General features: G+C 47.5%; 1 protein-coding gene across 8 annotated transcripts in view; it reads right to left on the bottom strand.

Moving 5' to 3' along the window:
* Positions 1-20,355, bottom strand: part of STRBP (spermatid perinuclear RNA binding protein) — a 155,617-nt gene extending 135,262 nt beyond the window's left edge. For 5 of the 8 annotated variants that reach the window (XM_077922688.1, XM_028715982.2, XM_028715977.2 and 2 more), the window contains exon 1: positions 20,205-20,335. In XM_077922688.1, the coding sequence (XP_077778814.1) occupies positions 20,205-20,312 (108 nt within the window). In that variant the 5' untranslated portion in view covers positions 20,313-20,335. Of the gene's footprint in view, positions 1-20,204 lie in introns of all 8 variants that reach the window. The other 3 variants (XM_028715978.2, XM_028715979.2, XM_028715983.2) reach the window with 2 other exon arrangements.
* Positions 20,356-21,218: the final 863 nt, after the last annotated feature.

Here is a 21,218-nt window from a genome sequence, read left to right as displayed (position 1 = left end):
ATGTTAAGCCTTGATTTGTTATCATTGCAATGATCATGGCGTACAAGCTGATGAAAACCCCAAATTAACAATCTCAGAAAATTAGAATATTCAAGGAAATCAGCAAAACAAGGATTGCAAATTGAGCAAGATTGGACCTCTGAGAAGTAGAAGCAGATCTCACTTTGCATGTCATGAGTCGATCTCATATATGAGTTTCACCTTTCAAGTTGAATTAGTGAAATAAAGGAACTTTTCCACGATATTCTAATTTTTTGAGTTTCACCTGTATAAGCAAGCACCTAACAACAGTCTTGTTTGAATGCCTGCTACCTCCTCACATCCCATCTTAAGACCGTCACCTGATGCAGGTTCCATGTGGTCACTACCAGTCAACCTTTTTTGTCAGCTGTGGCAGGAAACATTTGTCCCCAGCTTCCTAAGTTAGTTAACTGCACAGATTCTGAGAGCTATGACATCACAGGTGTTCCAGGGGCTCCCAAACAGGCAGCTGCAATCTGTGGCAACACCATTACTCTGACGAGGCCAGAAGGACTGACCCGAGAATAACCTCTGTCCATCACCGATGCGCACCAAGGACTCAAGAGACTACTTTAAGCACAGTGTGAGTGAGTGCCCAGATTCTCCCACGCCCACTGTGCAGAAGCCAATGCCAATAATTAACAATCCATGATAGTTCCGTTTGGCAGAAAGGAATCACCAGCAGCAAAGCTTCGCGACATAGCCCTCATTTGCAGCTGCCAATAAAACAGAGCGGAGAAAGCAGCTGTAAGATGGTTGTTTGGCTGATCCAGCCTCCTCAGACAACCTATAAATTCAAGGCTCGTTACGGACTGCTTATCTCAATGCAATTTTATTGTAGTCACATATACAGGTTTTTAATGGGGCCATTCAGTGAGGTTAATAGCAATTTTTGAGAACTCAAAGCACACTACATGTCTTTTCCACAATGCTTACAACAACCCTGTGAAGTAGGGAAGCATTATCCCCCCCCAGGACAGGGAGTTTTTCCAAGGCTACCTTGCAGATTTAATAGCAGAGGTAAGATTCTTATTTATTTATTTAATAGGTGAATATGCTTTTTCGGTGGCGCTGTGAGTTAAACCACAGAGCCTAGGACTTGCCGATCAGAAGATCGGCGGTTCGAATCCCCGCAACAGGGTGAGCTCCCGTTGCTCGGTCCCTGCTCCTGCCAACCTAGCAGTTCAAAAGCACATCAAAGTGCAAGTAGATAAATAGGTACCGCTCTGGCGGGAAGGTAAACGGTGTTTCCGTGCGCTGCTCTGGTTCGCCAGAAGCGGCTTAGTCATGCTGGCCACGTGACCCGGAAGCTGTACGCCGGCTCCCTCGGCCAATAAAGCGAGATGAGCGCCGCAACCCCAGAGTTGATCACAACTGGACCTAATGGCCAGGGGTCCCTTTACCTTTATGCTTTTTCCAACTCTCTGGAGTGGCCGACATAAAAATTAAACCACACCCAAGGAAGGAGAGAAAAGTGGAAAGCAAGAATCACAACATCAAGGCAGCAACGTCAACTTTAAAATAGCCACGGAACACCTATTATTTGACAGTTCCTGGTTCTGAAGCTGCCCTTTCAACCCTACCTAAGCACAAAAGATTGCCAATGTGTGGCAGAAAAGCCTTGGAATTCCTCATCCAGGTAGACAGGCAGGGCTAAGCCTAAGCCTTTTTTCTGCTCAAGTCAAAGGAGAAGATGGTGCCACTCCTATTCATTTCAGAAACAGAAGCTGACTGGACTACCAGTTTAATGTTACTTTGAGAGGATGCTATAACTCCCCAAGGAGGAATGAGGTGACAGCGCTTGGAACTTGTCGGTTTAGAGAAAGGTGGGTAAGAGGTGCCACGAAGGAAGCGTGAAATGATGCGTGGAACGTGGATAGAGAAGGTTTTCTTCCTCTTGTGTAACACTAGAACTCGTGGACATGGAAGGAACCTGAATGTTGGAGGATTCAGGGCAGACAAAAGAAAGTACAGTGGTACCTCTGGTTGCGAATGGGATCCGTTCCAGAGGCCCATTCGCAACATGAGCAGAACACAACCTGTGTCTGCGGGTTGCGATTTGCTGCTTCTGCGCATGACGTCATTTTGAGCGTCTGCACATGCGCGAGCGGCGAAACCCGGAAGTAACCCTTTCTGGTACTTCCGGGTCGCCGCGGGACGCAACCTGAAAACGCTCAACCTGAAGCAAACGTAACATGAGGTATGACTGTACTTCTTCATGCAGCACACGATGGCTACCGGCCGCGGTGGCTGCGCTCTGTCTCCACAGCCAGAGGAGGTAAAGCTTCTGAGCCACAGTGACTGGAAGCCAAAGGACAGAGAGTGGCCCTTGAGCTCAGGCCCATTGGGGGCATCTAGTTGGCCACTGTGAGAACAGCATGCTGGACTACATGGGCCACTGTCCCGATTCAACAGGTTCTTCTTATGCTCAACACTGGTAACCAAGACAGTATCCTCCGCAGTACCCAAGTGCACAATATACAGAGCTGTATCTCCAACACTTTGCTATTGCTCTGCACCCCCAGCATCTACTGCCGGGCAACATCAGTTTTCCAACACTGTAATTTGTCACCAGCTAAACATCGGGTGGCGCTGTGGGTTAAACCACAGAGAATAGGACTTGCTGATCAGAAGGTTGGCGGTTTGAATCCCCGTGACGGGGTGAGCTCCCGTTGCTCGGTCCCTGCTCCTGCCAACCTAGCAGTTCAAAAGCACGTCAAAGTGCAAGTAGATAAAGAGGTACCGCTCCGGCGGGAAGGGAAACGGCGTTTCCGTGCGCTGCTCTGGTTCGCCAGAAGCGGCTTAGTCATGCTGGCCACAGGACCCGGAAGCTGTACGCCGGCTCCCTCGGCCAGTAAAGCGAGATGAGCGCCGCAAACCCTGAGTCGGCCACAACTGGACCTAACGGTCAGGGGTCCCTTTGCCTTTAAACATCGCAATAGTGATAAATCACGATGTCTCAAATAAGGAGCAGGAAGGAAATAAGGTGAAGAGAAGCCGCCAAGATACATCACTACAGCCCTACAGTATTGGCCCCACACCTGGGGAACACCAAGGGAGAGGAGATCACAAGGCTGGGCAGACATGGCACCGCGCACACAAACAAGGTGTCCTGGACCACATAAAAGACTGCCCCTTGCCCAGGCGAGGCACCAGGTCGAAGCTGCCTCCACCAGCACCTCGTGTGCAGAGGCAAGAGGACGGAGCCCCGGCCCCAGGCCAAGAGACTCCAGGTTGAAGCTACTGTCACTTCCATCATCACCTGTGCCCAGTACGAGGAGGTAGGAGGAATGAGCACCGGCCCCGGCCCCACAGGGCACCAGGGTGAAGCTGCTATCACTTCGCTGCCAGTGCCCGGTGCGAGGAGGGAGGGAGGAGCACCGGTCCTACAAGGCACTGGGGTGAAGCCACCACCAGCACCCTGTACAGGGAGAAAGGAGGCCCACCTGCTTGGCCAGAGAAGGAAGTAAGGTGCCGGCTGGCTGGCAAGCAAGCCTCATTTGCAATGTACCACCAGGTGAAAAATCAGGTAATTGCCATCGCGATCTGGCCTTCCAACTGGTCCTGGATGATGTATTGATACATCACCCAGGCCTACTGCTGCCTGAGGCAGCTTTTCCTCCACCTGACAATAGGGCTTGTTTCACTGTCGAGACTTGTTGCTCAGGAGGGCTGTTGCTTTAGGCCTTGCCTGAGAGCTTCCTAGAACAGTATTTCCCAACCTGTGGGTTGCAAAGCCTCTGGCAAGTGGCTTAAGTAGGCCCAAAATCAACTATTGTTTACAACCCTTACAACTTTTTGATTTGTGATTTGATTTGTGGCTTATTATATTGCTATGTTGGCATTTGCAACTGAATGTTACCAAGGTGTCTTAACATTCCCATAAACAAAACTGTGAATGATTTTGTAAGTAAAGTACTATAAATACTTCAACCAATTCCACATTAATAGGGAATTTTTGCTTCAAGTAATGATAGAAGCTAACTTACTGGTAAAATCAAGTTGTCAAAGACCTAAGATCCAAAATTCATGTTAAATCAATGGGTCACCATACTGAGTAAGTTTGTATGTGTGAGTCGCCATACCAAAAAGGTTGGGAACCATTGTCCCAGAGGTACCTAGGAGGCCACTATTGAAAAACGTGTTCTCCTAGATGAACCATCGGCTCTTAAGTCCTTAACAAAAGGCAGGAGAAATTGCCAGATCTGTCCTCTTATCAGTAGTTCTTGTTCATGGTAGCCAAGACTTTAAGTTGCATTTTTAGAGGCAGGATACTTCTAAATGTTAGGCACCGGAAACAAACTTTCATGGTCAAGCTGCGTATTATTATTATTATTATTATTATTATTATTATTATTATTATGAAGAAACACTGGCTGGCCATTGTTGGCTGCTAGTGGGGTAGATAACCTGTGGCCCCACAGGCACTGATAGATCACAACCCCTGACCATTGGTTATGTTGGCTGAGGCTGCTGCAAGTTGGAAACCTGACAACATTTGGATGGACATGAGAGTCTCAGCCCTGGACCACGTGGTCTGATCCAAAAAGGCTGTTCTTGTGTTCCTAACAAGTACAGTGGTACCTCAGGTTAAGTACTTAATTCGTTCCAGAGGTCCATTCTTAACCTGAAACTGTTCTTAACCTGAAGCACCACTTTAGCTAATGAGGCCTCCCGCTGCTGCTGCTTTGCCGGAGCCCGATTTCTGTTCTCATCCTGAAGCAAAGTTCTTAACCTGAAGCACTATTTCTGGGTTAGCGGAGTCTGTAACCTGAAGCGTATGTAACCTGAAGCGTCTGTAACACGAGGCACCATTGTACTCAATAAATGACCTCATAAAGCCCTTTTGGTGAAAACCAGCCCTAAGCTCTCTTAAATGATATTTAGAAATCACACAAACAGTAGCGAAACCTCACAATGGAAAAACAAACTTTATAGCTAGGGGTGTCATGTGTTTTCTTCCATCCATCCCCATCCAAAAAAAAATAAATTACACAATTTAAAATAAATGTTTCTTCCGCACAAAATGACACATTGGAGAGAAAAGCCACTGTAATGAGCAGCCCTGAGCCTTCCTGACATATAAACCTCAAAACGGATGAATTAGTGCCTAGTAAAACAGCATATAATTTACATTTTGTTATGTCAATCACTGGAAGCAACCAAAGGCTCTTTATGACTAAGCAAGCCAAAACCACAACATGCAAGAACGGCTCTAAATCATTCCCCACACAGAGAGAGAGAGAGCAGTCTACAAGCAGGAGGAAGGGAATCTCCCAAAAGGAATGAGAGGGTCCTGGAGTGATCTGCCTCCCTAGGAATCCCACGCCGGCAGCGCAGGCCCATTATTTTCCCTGACAAGTCACTAAAGATGAACATACCACAAATAGCCATAAATTAACGAACTGGTTGTACCACAATTTCCAGCTTATGAGCACAAGCAATTAAATACAACTGGGCAACGCGGCAGCTTGATGGTTTTGGCAACTCCCAGCTCTGCCCAATACACTGCTGGAATAAGGATAGGAATTCCGGCTTGACCAAGAACATCAACAGAAGCCAAAACGCCAATACCGCTGCCAAGAGCCACACTCCTCACAAGACTTGGTGTAAGGACTTGACCCCAGGCTGATGTGAATGGACAGGGAAAGCGTTTCTGCTGGTGGTTGACCACTTCTTTGCTGTTGGCTATGATCCTGAGGACACAGGGTTTGTCTGAGAGTAGGAGGAGCACAGGCAAAGCAAAGACTAGTATATCCATGGGATGGAGCGACTCTCTGATGAGAAAAGGTTGCAGCATTTGGGACTCTTTCGTGAATACATAGCAACATTATAGAAGCTTATAAAACTATGCATGGTATGCAGAAAGTGGGCAGAGAAATGTTTTACTCCCTCTCTCATAACACTGGAACATATGCACATCCAAGGAAGCTGAATGTTGGAAGATTTAGGACGGATAAAAGGAAATATTTATTCACACAGCACATAGTTAAACTATGGAACTCCTTCCCACAAGAAGCAGTGGTGGCCATCAACCTTAGGTAAAGGTAAAGGGACCCCTGAACATTAGGTCCAGTTGTGGCCGACTCTGGGGTTGCGGCGCTCATCTCGCTTTATTGGCCAAGGCAGCCGGCGTACAGCTTCCGGGTCATGTGGCCAGCATGACTAAGCCGCTTCTGGCGAACCAGAGCAGCGCACGGAAACGCCGTTTACCTTCCCACCGGAGTGGTACCTATTTATCTACTTGCACTTTGACGTGCTTTTGAACTGCTAGGTTGGCAGGAGCAGGGACTGAGTAACGGGAGCTCACCCCGTCGCGGGGATTCGAACCGCCGACCTTCTGATCAGCAAGTCCTAGGCTCAGTGGTTTAACCCACAGCGCCACCCGCGTCCCAGCCATCAACCTAGATTGCTTTAAAAGAGGGTTGGACAAATTCAGAGAGGGCTATTGGTGGCTACTAGCCATGATGGCTATGCTCTGCCTCCATCGTTGGGAGGCAGCCATGCTTCTGAACACCAGATGCTGGAAACCACAAGAATCCTAATTGTGCTTGAATCCTATTTACTGGTTTCCCCTTGGACATCTGGTTGGCCCTTCTGAGAAAAGATGCTGGACCACTGGGGTCCTGGGCCTGATCCAACTTGCAGCCTCCTGGCCAGAAACAGTTAGCTAGAGTGCCCTTTTCCAATGTCACCACCCTCCTAAACGCAAGGAGGGATTGGAGGCCCACTATGCTTTCTTCTCAGCATGGGAAGGAGGAGGAAGAGGAACAGCAGTCGACATCTCCCTGCCCCCTGCAAAAAAAGTGGCAGCATGAGCCATACAGAAGCAAAGTCCATTCCAGTCAAAGGAGGTGGGAGAAGCAAAGGAGAAGAAAGCGCTGACTGGGCTGGGGGCGGGGAGGCAAGGTAGGCTTGGAGATTTCATTTAGGCACCACCCCATTTGTTTTGGAAGTTTCACTGTGCTTCATTTTAAATCAAGTTTGCCATGTGCTTCTACCACAGGTGAGGTAGTGTATAAATGTTTTAAAGTTTCAATAAAAAGGAAGCATACATGTGTGAACACACATTGCAGTAAACTGGCAGCATTAGAAATTTGCTAGGTGCATTTTGCACCTGGCTATCAGCCACTTGCAACCAAATGAAGATGCCTGGATGCCAGGATAGTGCCCAATGTCTCCACTATCCGGAGGTGCATGCCTGGGGATCCTTGGATCTTGTCTGTTTCCACACATTAACAACACATCCTGTAGACCTCTATCCGTGGTATTTTATCTGCACTATCAAAACAAATTTCAGGAACCAAAAATTCCTATCGAATAATACGACTTCCAAACCATTTGGCCCCAAAATAGCAACTAGACCTTCCATTTTGGTGACTGTAACCCTGGTTTATGGAGCCATTTGGCACCTGGGTTATGTATCTGAGTTTCTAATATTGTTCCCATGACATAAAAGCCATTTCATATTCCTAAGCATCTATATAATCCAGTAATAATAAACACAACAACACTTAACACTTACTTTAGGGGTGGGTAACCTCCAGCCACCTCCAGCCTCCCCATTTAGCCTGCAAGGATGTTTTCCTTAGGTTGTAACCACCTGACATCAGGTGTGACACAGGTAGAGATGGGGCTACAGAAAGCATGACTGAACTCCCTGCACATCAACTGATGCACAGAGAGTTCAATTCTGCGTAGGCAGTACTCACTCCCTACTTTGACAGTTGGGTGGCACAAACCACCTGGGGTCATTATTATGTCAGATGAGGTCCGACCTTGCTGTCAAAGTTGGCCTACAAAGGGCAAGATACAGGTCTGGCCCACTGGGCTGAAAGGGAACCCCATTCCTGAGTGACACAGTGAGCTAGTGTGGCACAGTGGCAAGGAGTCCAACGTACAAATGTCCCCAGTTCAAACTTCATCTCTGCTATTAATTCAACAGGTGGCCTTAGGCAAGTCACTCTCTCCCCCCCCCCCCAGCCTCAGCCCTCCCATTTGCAATATAAGGAGGGACAGTAATACTACTACTACTAATAATAATAATAATAATAATAAAGTATTGTGATTAGGTAGTGCATGTGAAATGTTCTGAAAATATGAAAGTGTCAGGCAAGTATCATTTAGCAAATGACATTTAGAATGTTTATAGCACTTTACTGAATTGCAGTAACTCTTACAACAGCCCTCTAAGGTAGACCAGTATTGTTATTCTGCACACTACAAGGGAGAAATGAAGAGGGAGAAGTAGGAGAATGTCCTTTAGCTTAAGGTGTCTTAGGGATTTCACAGCAGAAGAGAAATTTGTACCAAGGCCATGCTAACCTGCTAGATTCCCATCCAGTAGCAGAATAGGTGGAATATACTTTAATATGACATAGACCCTCAAATTTTGTCAGGTTAGTGCAAAACAATCACTGGAGAACAGAATCTGAAGACAATAATACATAACTTTATGAGAGCAAAATGGTTGCCTCTGCAGTGTGGGAGTAAAGGGACCCCAGGAATGCTGCTTGAGTCAGAACTATGGGGCATGGACCCTGAATCTTCTTCCAAGTCTCAAGAGCTTCTGTGTGTGAAATGAATTCAGGAGGAATTCAGTGGAGGTGGTCTTGGTTACTGGGTAGTACAGTGGTACCTCGGGTTACATACGCTTCAGGTTACATGCGCTTCAGGTTACAGACTCCGCTAACCCAGAAATAGCGCTTCAGGTTAAGAACTTTGCTTCAGGATGAGAACAGAAATTGTGCTCAGGAGGCCCCATTAGCTAAAGTGGTGCTTCAGGTTAAGAACAGTTTCAGGTTAAGTACGGATCTCCGGAACAAATTAAGTACTTAACCCGAGGTACCACTGTATATTTATTTGGGGGAAATAATTTAAGCCGACTGACAAGAGTTTATTTGGGGGTGATGGATGGGGGCAATTGTAGGGGAATTGATTTGGACATTCATTGCGGCAAATCAACTGAAAAGTGGGAGTACAGTGGTACCTCTGGTTACAAACTTGATTCGTTCCAGAGGACCGTTCTTAACCTGAGATACCACTTTAGCTAATGGGGCCTCCTGCCGCCGTGCCATTTCTGTTCTCATCCTGGGGCAAAGTTCTTAACCCAAGGTACTACTTCCGGGTTAGCAGAGTCTGTAACCCGAGGTGTTTGTAACCCGAGGTGTTTGTAACCTAAGGCACCACTGTAATCTGAAGAGGGGTGCAAATTAGCATAATTTACCTGGGGTGATCTCGGTGTGAAATTTTGTTGGCTTGCCTTCTGTGGCATTTAAAGTCAACACCTGCATCTATACAAATAAATCAGCATTTTTGCAAACGTGGACCCAAATCTTTAAAGTACATATTAACATCACTGAGCTACCCATTATACTGGTTCCTTTCCAAATATTAACCAGCCTATGAAGGCAAGAGCATGGAGAGCCAACAGCCAGGTCAGTTGGCCTTCTAATCTTCTCTTTGCAAGAACCCTTGCAGAGGCAGCTCAGGATTCAGACAGGTTGGGAGGGGCGGGGGGGGGGAGAGATGTCTGCAGGAAAAGTGCCGCTGCCTATAAGCCTTGCTAAGTACCTTACCAGATGCCCTGCTAAGGCTCAGCAACATCTCAGGTGACTTCTCCTCTGGCCTAAGGAACGGAGTTTGGTAGCAAAGGTTGGCCAGAGCTCTTATTCTCTCTGCATCCCCTTTCTTTCTTTCTTTCTTTCTTTCTTTCTTTCTTTCTCTCTCTCTCTCTCTCCCTCCTTCCTCTCCACCACCTCCAGAAAGCCAAGTCTCCAAAGCACAGTTGGTTCTACAGCTGTGTGGAAAAAATGTGTGGGTGCTTTTTTAAAGCATTATTTCTATAAAAAGAATTTAAGTTTTCAAATCTTGCCTAAGGCAACAGGCACACTCACCAAAAATAAAGGTAGAAAAGGGGGAAGAAAGCAACAGCAACGCCCACCTGGTTAATTTTTTCTTTAAAGTCTAATGATCCATTATTATTATTTTAGCGAGAAAGGGAAAGGGAAGGCTTCTACGCAACCAGTGAAGGGCATAGTGAGAAGGGTACAAAGGGCCAAGAATCAAGTGGAAATGTTTAAACCACATCATTTTTATTACGGAGCGGGGGAATGAGGCACTGTTTCCATTAAAAGATGCAAAGCTCTCCAAAATGCAACCGTGGCTCAGACCACTCAGTGGTAGTATTTTAAGCAAGTGTAAACCCACACCCACCTCTTTGCCTGTCAGCATTTCAGGCATTTAAATGCCCTTATCTGAGCATCCAGGAAGGTCTTTATTTAGCCTCCTCACCAGCAGGCAAAGGCTCTACACACACTAAGCCAGTGGGACACCCAGTGGTTCCAGTGGTGCTGCGGGGAGGGGCGCAAAGGAGGGAAACCAACTATGGCATATGGGTAGCAATACAGCAGGTTTTAAACCTTTTGGGGTCCATGGGTTCCTTGACCAGCTACATGCTTTCTGGGGCAACCCCTGTGGGGCTCAGGAACCCCCCCTCCTTGCTTACAGAGCTGGCAGCCTCTCACCCTTTTTCAAACACCCTCTCCTCTCCCCTCTCCTTGGGAGCCCTCCGGGCAACTGCTGCTGCTGTCTAGGTCTCTGAGCTGCCCCCTCCCGACCCCAAAGAGAGGCACCATTCACCTGGAGAGTTTATAGTCAGGGCTGCTGCAACAAACAGCCACACAAGCCTTTGGGAGGCAGAGAGGGAAGAAGGCGTCAGAAGAGGGAGGCAAGGAAGGAAAGAGGGACAGAGGCCAGTGTTGCCCACAGCACCCCTGACCATCCTTCAAGGCACCCCAGGGGGCCACGACACACTGGTTGAAAAGCACCTTTCTTCCAAGCTGAACTTTTTGTGTAGTCCTGCCATGTCACCCTGACCAGCAACATTTTGTTCACAGGAAGGTACCGGTAACTTTTGAGCCCACAGTAGGAGATGGTTTCCAACTTCTAGAAACGAACTTGGAAACAGCAAGAAGCATTTAGGCGTCACCTTGCACAGGAAAGGAACACGAGTGTCAAGATTTCTTAACACTGAGTGTCCGGGTACCTCAAAAGTTTTTGCTGCCCAGACCATGAGTCATCCTCCCTGGAAACAAAGCAGCGGGGAGTTTTGCAGCCTGCTAAGACATTCATTTGTAAGACACAAACCTGAACCCCGGACTCATTAATCCCACCCTATGAGTAGAAACATTTCTCCTCCTTGCTCAAATACTGCTACACCAAGAACCCATCTGCAAGTCATGGTCTTTCATGTGAAGAAGTCACAAGGGTCAGATAAGCCAAGAGGTCTTTAAGCAGAGGCTTGACAACCATATGTCAGGAGTGCTCTGATGGTGTTTCCTGCTTGGCAGGGGGTTGGACTCGATGGCCCTTGTGGTCTCTTCCAACTCTATGATCCTAAGAAGCTATTGTTATATAATGGAACTGTTTACATGGTGCCTTACAGAGCAGCACAAGCACAACTAGAGGTTCCTGCCCCATAGGCCTTACAATATGAATATACCGTATATATCAACAAGGAGGTCTAGCAAAAAAAGAGGAGGAAAGGAAAAGAGCTAGAAGAAACAGAGATGTGCTGATAAATGGGCTTTGGGCAAACTGAGGTCAGGATTGGGCACAGACCAGAGGGGCACAGAATCAACAACAATGAATCTCCTTTAGAATGAAAGCGGGCCAAAGTAGAATGTATAATGTGTTTAGATGCACAGTGAAGTGGTACATCATCAGGCTTCTCTCACACCTGAGTCCCAATTCTTAAGTGTCGGCTGGTACTGTAAAAGACCACCACCAAGTGACTGCACAGTGGTTCATTAAAAAAACACAGGGGTCTTGGTTGTTGTTTTTTAAAAGAAAATAGAGATACAGAGCAGAGGGTGAACTTTAAATGCACAGTCAAGGCCAATTCCATATTTCAACACCTGGCTGGCAAGAAAACCTTTCACATCCCTGGGAGTGGCCAGCCCTTCACACCAGGGGAGTGTGCAGAATGACATTCCCATTAGATGTTCAGCAAAGGAGCGAAAGAGGCCCCACATCTGCTTCTAAAGGAGAATGAAAGTGCAATACGATGACTGTTAGGATCACGAGCACACTGAGCATGAAGTGCTTAAACCTTTGGCACTGGAACTGCAAGTCAAGATAGTCATAACAACCTCAGTATTGCCCCCAGTTGCTGGGGGAACACAAGTGGGACATAACAAATATTTTATTCACTTATATCTTCTTTCCACCTGCCATAGAACCCAAGGCAGTGGTGGTTCCAAAACCAGTCACTCATCCAGGCATTGATCAGAATCAGATCTGCCTCATGTGTCTTTGGATCTTGGATCTCATACCCTGGTAACAGGCTTCTTATAGACATCTGGTTGGTCACTGTGAGAGACAGGATACTGGACCAGATGAGACTTTGGTTTATCCAGAAAGGCTCTCCTTATGAACAACCCTTTAGTTCCCATACTCTACAACAGGCTTCCTCAACCTCGGCCCTCCAGATGTTTTTGGCCTGCAACTCCCACGATCCCTAGCTAGCAGGACCAGTGGTCAGGGATGCTGGGAATTGTAGTCTCAAAACATCTGGAGGGCCGAGGTTGAGGAAGCCTGCTCTACATTAAAAAATCCAACTGCAATAATAACCTATTGTCCTGTTTACCCCTGACCACATTTCTCTGCTTCTATTTTTAGACTATAGACCCCTTGAGAGAGCCAGTGTGCTGTAGTGGTTAAGAGCGGTAGTCTCGTAATCTGGTGAACCGGGTTCGCTTCCCCACTCCTCCACATGCAGCTGCTGGGTGACCTTGGGCCGGTCACACTTCCCTGAAGTCTCTCAGCCCCACTCACCTCACAGAGGGTTTGTTGTGGGGGAAGGGAAAGGAGAACGTTAGCCACTTTGAGACTCCTTAGGGCAGTGATAAAGCGGGATATCAAATCCAAACTCTTCTCTTCTTCTTCTTCTTCTTCTTCTTCTTCTTGAGGTAAGGGCTTATCAAACCTGTAGGAAGCTACCTTGTACCAAGAATCAGATCATCAGTCCACCTAGCTTAGAAAAGTCTATACTAGCCTTTCTCAACCTGGGACCCTCCAGAACAGGTTAGTCTACAACTCCCATCATCCCTAGCTATTGGTTATGATGGCTGAGGCTGATAGGAATTGTAGTCCAAAACTTCAGGAGGGCACCTGGCTATTTCCCAGCCTCACAAGGAGTTATCAGGGATTAAACTTGGAACTTTTTTGCATGCAAAGCAAAGCTACAGCCCTTCCACATGAAGTCCCATATACATAGGTTATGCCATATAAATACATGAAATAAGCACTATAATGTGGATGCCTGCTCTCATTATTCTTCAAGCCAATACAGCCATCTACCCCCCCCCCCCCCCCGCTATAGAATAAAGTTCAGAGGGAACAAGCATCCTGCTTACAAATATTTGTTTTGTTAGAAAGAAGAAGAAGAAAATGCTTGGCAAAGCCCCTCCAGGAGCAGTGATGTGGGAGGGTGGATAAGCCCACCCCGAAGATTGGCTGCTTAAGAGGACCATCAGCTGTATAAGCTAAAGGTAAAGGGACCCCTGACCATTAGGTCCAGTTGTGGCGAACTCTGGGGTTGCGACTCATCTTGCTTTATTGGCCGAGGGAGCCGGCGTGCAGCTTCTGGGTCATGTGGCCAGCATGACTAAGCCGCTTCTGGTGAACCAGAGCAGCGCACGGAAATGCTGTTTACCTTCCTGCCGGAGTGGTGCCTATTTATCTACTTGCACTTTGACGTGCTTTCAAACTGCTAGGTGGGCAGGAGCAGGGACCGAGCAACGGTGGTTCTCAGAGCTCCAGCCCTGACTATACAACATTTGTATCTCACCTTTCAAGAAAAAGTTTATTTGGGGGGGGGGTTCTTTTAGACAGCAATTAAACCGATCTTCATTTAAGTTTGTCACAACTTGTGTTGCTATATAGTCACATCACATTCCAGTCAATGGATCAAGGAAGGTCTAAGCTCTGTTCGCCTCTACATAATTCCATCCTTATTTCAGACGTCGTGATATATTGAAATGTTTAGCTGGTGATATACAGTGGGCGCTCGGGTTGCGAACGTGATCCATGCGGGATGCACGTTCACAACCCGCATCTGCGCATGCGCGGGTTGCAATCTGGCACTTCTGCGCATGTGCAACCACCAAAACCCAGAAGTAACCCGTTCTGGTACTTCTGGGTTTTGTAACCCCCCCAAAAAAAACACGCAACTTGAAGCGGCTGTAACCCGAGGTATGGCTGTATTGTGAGGTTGAAAACCAGATATCATCCAGCCCTAATTATGGCCCATTCCTGAGCTTCTGAGGAAATATGACCATCCGCTGTTAAGAGACAGAAACTAGCAACTATTATCATGGAACTGTATATTTCAAAGGGACCCCAAGGGTCATCTAGTCCAACCTCCTGCAATGCATGACAGATGCTTTTAAAACTACAGTGGCAGACTAGATGGACATTCCTACTTGCAGGCAGTTATTAGCTGAAGACAAACACCACTGCTGTAGAGAAAGGTGGAGGGGTCATGCCAATGAAGATGGGCGAAAAGAAGCAAGGACTTCCAATGGCAGTGGCTCTGGAGGGACATGATCCCTTTGACTGGGCGCAAAAATCATTAGGTACCCAGAGCAAGTAACATTTGACCTGTTAGGCAGACCTTCACTCTCTAGTCAGAAGAGAATGAGGCACATTTTGATGCCGGCCAGTGAGCAATTCTGTGCAACTTGCAAAATCTACATCAACAGAAGCCATTTCAGTCAAAGATACCAGAGCTGCTACCTTGTACGCAAGGATCAACTTCAGTGAGGCAGGTGCTATATAGACAGCCATCAAACACCGTCCCGTATCCATCTCTTATCCTTTCATGCTGGCAAGAAGCCAGGAGGTCCCAGTGCTTACAGTAGCCCTTCTGAGGACACCCATAGGAACTGGATATCTCACTGCATGGGAAAAGGGCCCCGTGGTGTTATTGCTGGAATATTGTTATTTTTCCCTTTAAAAAGGAACATAGGATCCATTTAGAAAGCCTCTGCATATCTTTTCTTTTTTTAAAAAAGAATACAATTCCAAGGTGAAGGCTGCTCTATCCAAATCACCCATTCTCATCGACATCTCTCCCTTTGTATCCAGCAGGTCCCCAAACCAAAAAAACTCCATCTTGTCCTTTGCATCCCTCTTAAAGAGACATGACTCCTACCTTGAAAGTCACCAGGTGGTGTGAGCAGCCATTTCTACAGCACCACAAATTTCTAAAGATTCACACACACACACACACACACACACACACACAACACTCCCTCCACCCAAAAAATCCTGATTGCATTGCCTCCTTTTAAGCTCTTGGCAATTGCTCTCATTTCGCAGGAGGAAACATTTTTTAAAAATCAATTTTCAAACCAGATATTTTTTCTCAGTTTGTTCCATTCCACTCAGCCCTGCCAATCTCCCAAACGCTAATCAGAAAACATGCCTGAAAACTCTGTGGAAGGCCACTGCAGCGCACACAGTCTCAGATCTTGACAGAACAGTTCAATGTTCAAATCCAAAGTTCAATGCCTCTTAGCTGAACTCACTCCAAGTCCTGTTGTGACGATAAGATGAGAGAACAGCCCACACACATATGCACAACACTATGTATATCACTCTGTGCTCCATGCTGGAGAAAGCATATGCAGGGATAGCCAGCATGGTACCCTCCAGATGTTCTGAACTATAACTCCCAACTAAGATGGATTAAGCTAGAAAATTATGGGACTTGCAGTTCAGAACAGCTGTGGCCGGGCACCATGCTGGCTACACTATGCAATCTAAGTAATAATGACTATTCCATCCAAATCCACTCCTAAAGCACACTGAATGCCCTTCAGCTGTCCCCTCTTGCTAACGATATAATACTAAGGACACTTACTTGAATGCAAATGCTGTTACAAACAGTGACACTTACTTCCCAGTAAAGATGGTTGTCCGTCCCTTGCTCATTTTGTTGGGTATGCTTATAATGTACACTTAGGGGTTAATTTTGAGCGGGACTTTCCCCTGGAACCTATTTTCCTCGGCCCACCCCAAGCCTGAGGAATACGTGATGAAATTCAGTGTGTCTGCTCTGCATGCAGAATGTCTCAGATTCAATCCCTGAAGTCTCTGTATGAGGCTGGGAGTGTTTCCTGTCTGAAACTCTGGAGTATAACCAATACTGAGCTAGATGGATCAAGGTGGAGTCTAAGGTGATAATCCTGTATTCCTATACACACAAAGTACATTTTCCTCCTAAGTGAATGACCGCAAACCCATCTAGACTTCTGAGATTATGGGGCAGTGCTTCCAGGTCAGAGGAGGCAATTTCAAGGCAGGTTTCAGAAATTTCCAAATGTTTTAAAGAATGAAATAATTAGGTTTTGGAAAATTAAGCAAGCACCAGGGGATTGGTATTTTTTTTATTTATATATATTTTATATAACACAGATAAAGACTTACAGAAAGGATAGTATTTTAAAGAACCTTTTCAAAATGAATGAAATTTAATTATTATTAATGAACTTAATAGTTTTCATCTATTGAAGAAAACAAACGTAAATTGTCTTCTCTGGAGTAGCAGTAATGTGTGTTAATTTAAAAGAGAAGTTACCATATTGTTGATATCTAACAAGATAATGAACATTTTTTAAAAAAACAACAACAAATAGGTTTGTTGGGAATGAGATTTAGTAGCAACAGAACATCTGCATTTGTGGTGGTCTTGCCCCAACATTTAAGTATTTTGCTATCCAGAGGATTGTCACATAGTGGGATCAAAAACAGTGCCTATAGATACCAATTGTTCAAGCATACCCAAAATATATTGAGTCATGATTTCTTGCTGATGGACAGCCCCTAACTTGGTTATAGCACAGAACTGTAAACATCCCAAAATTCCATTGAACCAAGATTGAGCAGATAAGATCTGGCAGTCAGCACAACTGAAAATGCAATCCTTGCGCTAGCTGTCTTGCACACACCTTTGCACCAGCCATTCGTGGCCTAGAATGTTTTGCAAAGCTTCACTTCTGTGTTAGCCAGAGGACATTTTTACATACCAACTGACAACTGACATAAGCTTACTAGACATCAGGCCATGTAATGATAAAACTACAGCATTAACGAATTTCACTGACCCGGATAGTCACTAAAAGATATTAACAGAATCAGAAACACTAGAGCAGGGGTAGGCAACCTAGGGGCCAGATCCAGCCCAATCGCCTTCTAAATTTGGCCCACGGACGGTCCGGGAATCAGCGTGTTTTTACATGAGTAGAATGTGTGCTTTTATTTCAAACGCGTCTCTGGGTTATTTGCGGGGCATAGGAATGCATTCATTTTTTTTGTTCAAGGCCGGTCCCCCCACATGGTCTGAGGGACGGTGGACCGGCCCCCTGCTGAAAAAGGTTATCATGGTCACCAGTTAGATGGCAAATGTAAATGGAGTTTTGGTTTTGCGGGCAGGTGAGAGCCAGTGGAGGGAGGGGAGCGACAGCAGGCAGAAATGCTGCATATCAGGAGGTTAGTAGAAAAATTCATGTGCTTTCTGTTCTATTTAAACATACCATCTTCTACAGATGTTGCTCCTCCTCCCTTTCCACATTCCTCCCCAACATCAAATCTGGGGTTTAATCATTAATAATCAGGAGACAGTAAGTTCAGAGAGAGAGAGAGAGAGAGAGAGAGAGAGAGTAAGGGCAAGGGGGAAGAGGAGCAAAAGCAAAGCATGAACATTTGCAATTAAGAACTGCATAGAGAACTGGTGCTCAGGCAGAGCACGGAGTGTTCAGAAGCCACCAGGAAGTGCAGTTGCTTCATTTTTGGAAAAATCAGGTCAGCCTGAGAGACAATCTGATGCGCCATGCCAGCTGCATGAAGGCTGAATTTCGATGGCTACGGATAAGAGAGGAAGCAAGGTCAAGCAAAGGAATACGCCTGCTTAAACATTAAGCGTGCACACACTCATTCTTGCTCTCTTTAACATTAAAACTCCTCAAAAAACCAAGCACCACCTGAGGAAAATCAGGGCCCCCTCTCTCATTTGTTATTACCGCTGGTAATAACAGTGTGGCACATTCATCGCCACGCTAAAGGAAAGCACATCTAACCCCAGTTTTGCACAAGGAATTGGACAGTTCACTTTCACCACAGCTGACAGCTGTCAATACTTCACAAAGTCAGCACCAACCCCATCTCTTGTCCCCACAAACAGCCTGGAACAGACATTAAGAAAACCATTCTAGCAGTGAACTGTCCTACAATACTCTTTCAAGCCATGGGATTCTCCTTAGCAGACAATGTCCACACCACAAGCAGAACAGACGATACCCAAAACGTTTTTTACAGGAAAAAAACCCCAAAACAGAAGCAATATAGGAATGACTAGAAGTTATAATGCTGGATGTAAACTTGCAAGTCATACTGGAATCTTCCTCATGCTGGATGCTGGGAACCCGGGTTAAGAAAAATAAATAAGAGAAACACATAGTAGTTATCTTCGAGTTTGTGTCCAAACGAAAAAAGAACGAAAAAGCAGAAAACCTGATATGCTTCTATCACTCTTACAGGACATTGGTTCTGAGGAAGAGTCCTGTGTTACTTACAAAGTTTACACACATCATCACGCCAGTGAAATTCATTCAGAATCCATCCCCAGTTCCAAATTCACAATAGCTTAAAATGATTACATGATATGAAAAGGAAGCAATATTCAAAGATTATTAGCATCCCCACTTGTGCTGTAAACACGGATTCAAGAGACAGGTGGAGAATCCAGCCTTTTACTGCCCTCACTGTAAATCCAACAAGGTGGGGTTAAGCAGTAAACAATCTATTACTTGTGTACAGTGGGCTTCCTGTCTTTCTCATGGCACAATATGAATCAGAGAACCCAAGAGCAACCAATTCCATCCAAAATACTGGTTGGTATATCCCAAAATTGCTGCCCAGTGGCTCTTACCTTCCTCACATCCCTGTTGCCCCTGAGCTTCACACTCACCCTCCCATCAGCAGACCTTCGCTAGGTACCTGAAAGTCTCCACCCAGTTCTGCATTATCTCAGGGTACACCCCCAGCACCCTATTCCCCAAAGCCACCACTGCCAGCCTTGCTCTTACCCGCCCAGTCGAATCTCTCTCCTTTCCTGCACCCAAACTGCACCAGGTACCCCTTAATCTGTGGAGCACCCCCAGTGTCCACTAGCTTATATGGTCAGCTGTCCAACACTCAGTGGCCCCTTCAAAGTCTGAAACTTAAGCTTCCCTACCTGACATCCACGGGCGCTGATTACAGTACTCCCTTCTCTACAACACTTCACCCCGTCCTTCGCAACCCAGCGGGGCAACCCACTGCAAAAACACCGCCCTCGGCAGGACTTATTCCTGCGATTGCTCCAAGGGGGCACCCAGGAACCCGCAGCCCCGCTCCCACCTCGCAGCCGCGCTAAACCCCGACCAGACCCCGTCATAGCTGTCAACGTTTCCCTTTTTTTAAGGGGCATTCCCTTATTCCGAATAGGATTCCTCGGAAGAAATGGGAAAAGTTGACAGCTATGGACCCCGTGCACGCAGATACCACCTCCTCCTGAGATCCAACCCGCACCCCCCCAGTGCTTGTTCTTGACCCCCCGAGCCCCTTTATTGCGGCTGCAGCTGCTCCTCTTCCAGCCTCCACAACTCCCCTTCTCCCACCACACCTTGCTGTCCCACGCACCATTATGACCCTGCCACAGCAGCAGCCTCTCTTCCCACGGACCCCTGCCATCACCATCAAGGGGGAGCCCCCTCCCACTGCTTCGCACAGCAGGGTCCTATGCAAATTTACTTGGAAGCGAACCCGCACAGCGTCCAGTGCGGGGGGGGGCGCACTCGGTAGCAAGGGTGCATGTGTCAGGATCGGAGATTCGGAGCTCTCAGCGGAGACGCCTGTGCTGCCGGGGCCATATGGCCCTCCGTCCCCAGCTGCACCCCCTCGACACCCCCCTCCCCAGCCCCCCGAAGGATGGAGCCCCATTTTCCCCTCGATTTCCACTGCACCGCCCCTTTTCCATCTTGCACGTTGCACCCCCCTCCCGCCGCCTCCAGACCCTTTGCATGCTCCGCGCTGCATCCCCCCACCACGTTATCCCCAGGGTGGGGGGGGGTCCTTACCCGCCTCCACACAGTCCCCCCGGCCCGGCTCGGTCCGGCTCTTGCAAGCTCCGCAGCAGGCAGCGTTCGGGGGCTCCAGGGCCACGTGACAGCGCCCAGCGCCCCCATAGGCTGGGCCCGGACCAGGGCTGCCGGGCAACGGTGAGCCCGCCCTCTTTCCCACCCTCCCTCTTTCCCTGCACCTGAGAGAGGACGAGTGCGCGAGGCAGAGCCGCCTTACGCCGGTAGCGCAGCCCGCCACGCAAGTGGCGTAGCGCGGCGTTCCCCGAGTCCCTGCGCAACAGCGGCACGGCCAACGGAATTGGCGTAAGATGCCCGCCGATGTTTTTTTCTACCTGTGACGTCGCTCCCCCCCTCCAGCCCCCGTTACGCACATTACGCACCCCGGCTCTTCTATCTCCCGTTCCGCGCAAAGTGCGTAAGTCTCCCCTTTCGGCGTCCCAGTTGCTGTACCTGAGGGGTTAGCGCGTGCGCAGAGCTGAGCAAAATGCGTAATGCTTTGGCTTAGAATACGGAGCGCCTCCTCCTCCCCTCGGGGGCTTAACCAGAAAGGGGCGGGGCTTATGGTCTTTTTAAAAATATAGAGGGGGGGTGATTAAGGTGCGGTTGGGTAAGGTAAAGTAAAAAGGCGTTAGGCAGGTGAGGAAAGAAGAGGGTTTGGGGGAGAAAGGAGGGCCCGGAGGCGGGTGAGGTAAAAAGTGGAGGAGAAAGATAGCAGGATGGAATATAAATATAAAACTGCGTATAATTAGGGACGAAGGTTGAGGTTAAAAAAAAGAAAGGAGTGAGAGAGCCAAAAGATGCCGCTGAGGGAGAAGCGACTGAAGCGGGGAGGGAAGCTGAGGTAAAAAGCCAAAGGGAGGAATGGAGTTCGGCGAAGGTCGGCGTGAGGGGAAAGGCAGGCTGAGGTAAAGAAGCGCGAAAAGTGTGGAGATGGGAGGCGTCGCGTGAGGCAGGAGAGGCTGCTCCACGAGGCAAGGTCAGCCTTTAGCCAGGGGAGGATGAAGTGGGAAA

The sequence above is a fragment of the Podarcis muralis genome, chromosome Z (genome assembly GCF_964188315.1).
Source record: "Podarcis muralis chromosome Z, rPodMur119.hap1.1, whole genome shotgun sequence".
Taxonomy (NCBI): domain Eukaryota; kingdom Metazoa; phylum Chordata; class Lepidosauria; order Squamata; family Lacertidae; genus Podarcis; species Podarcis muralis.
Note: the sequence above shows the minus strand (reverse complement) of the source record. Positions and strands in the feature narration are given on the sequence as shown.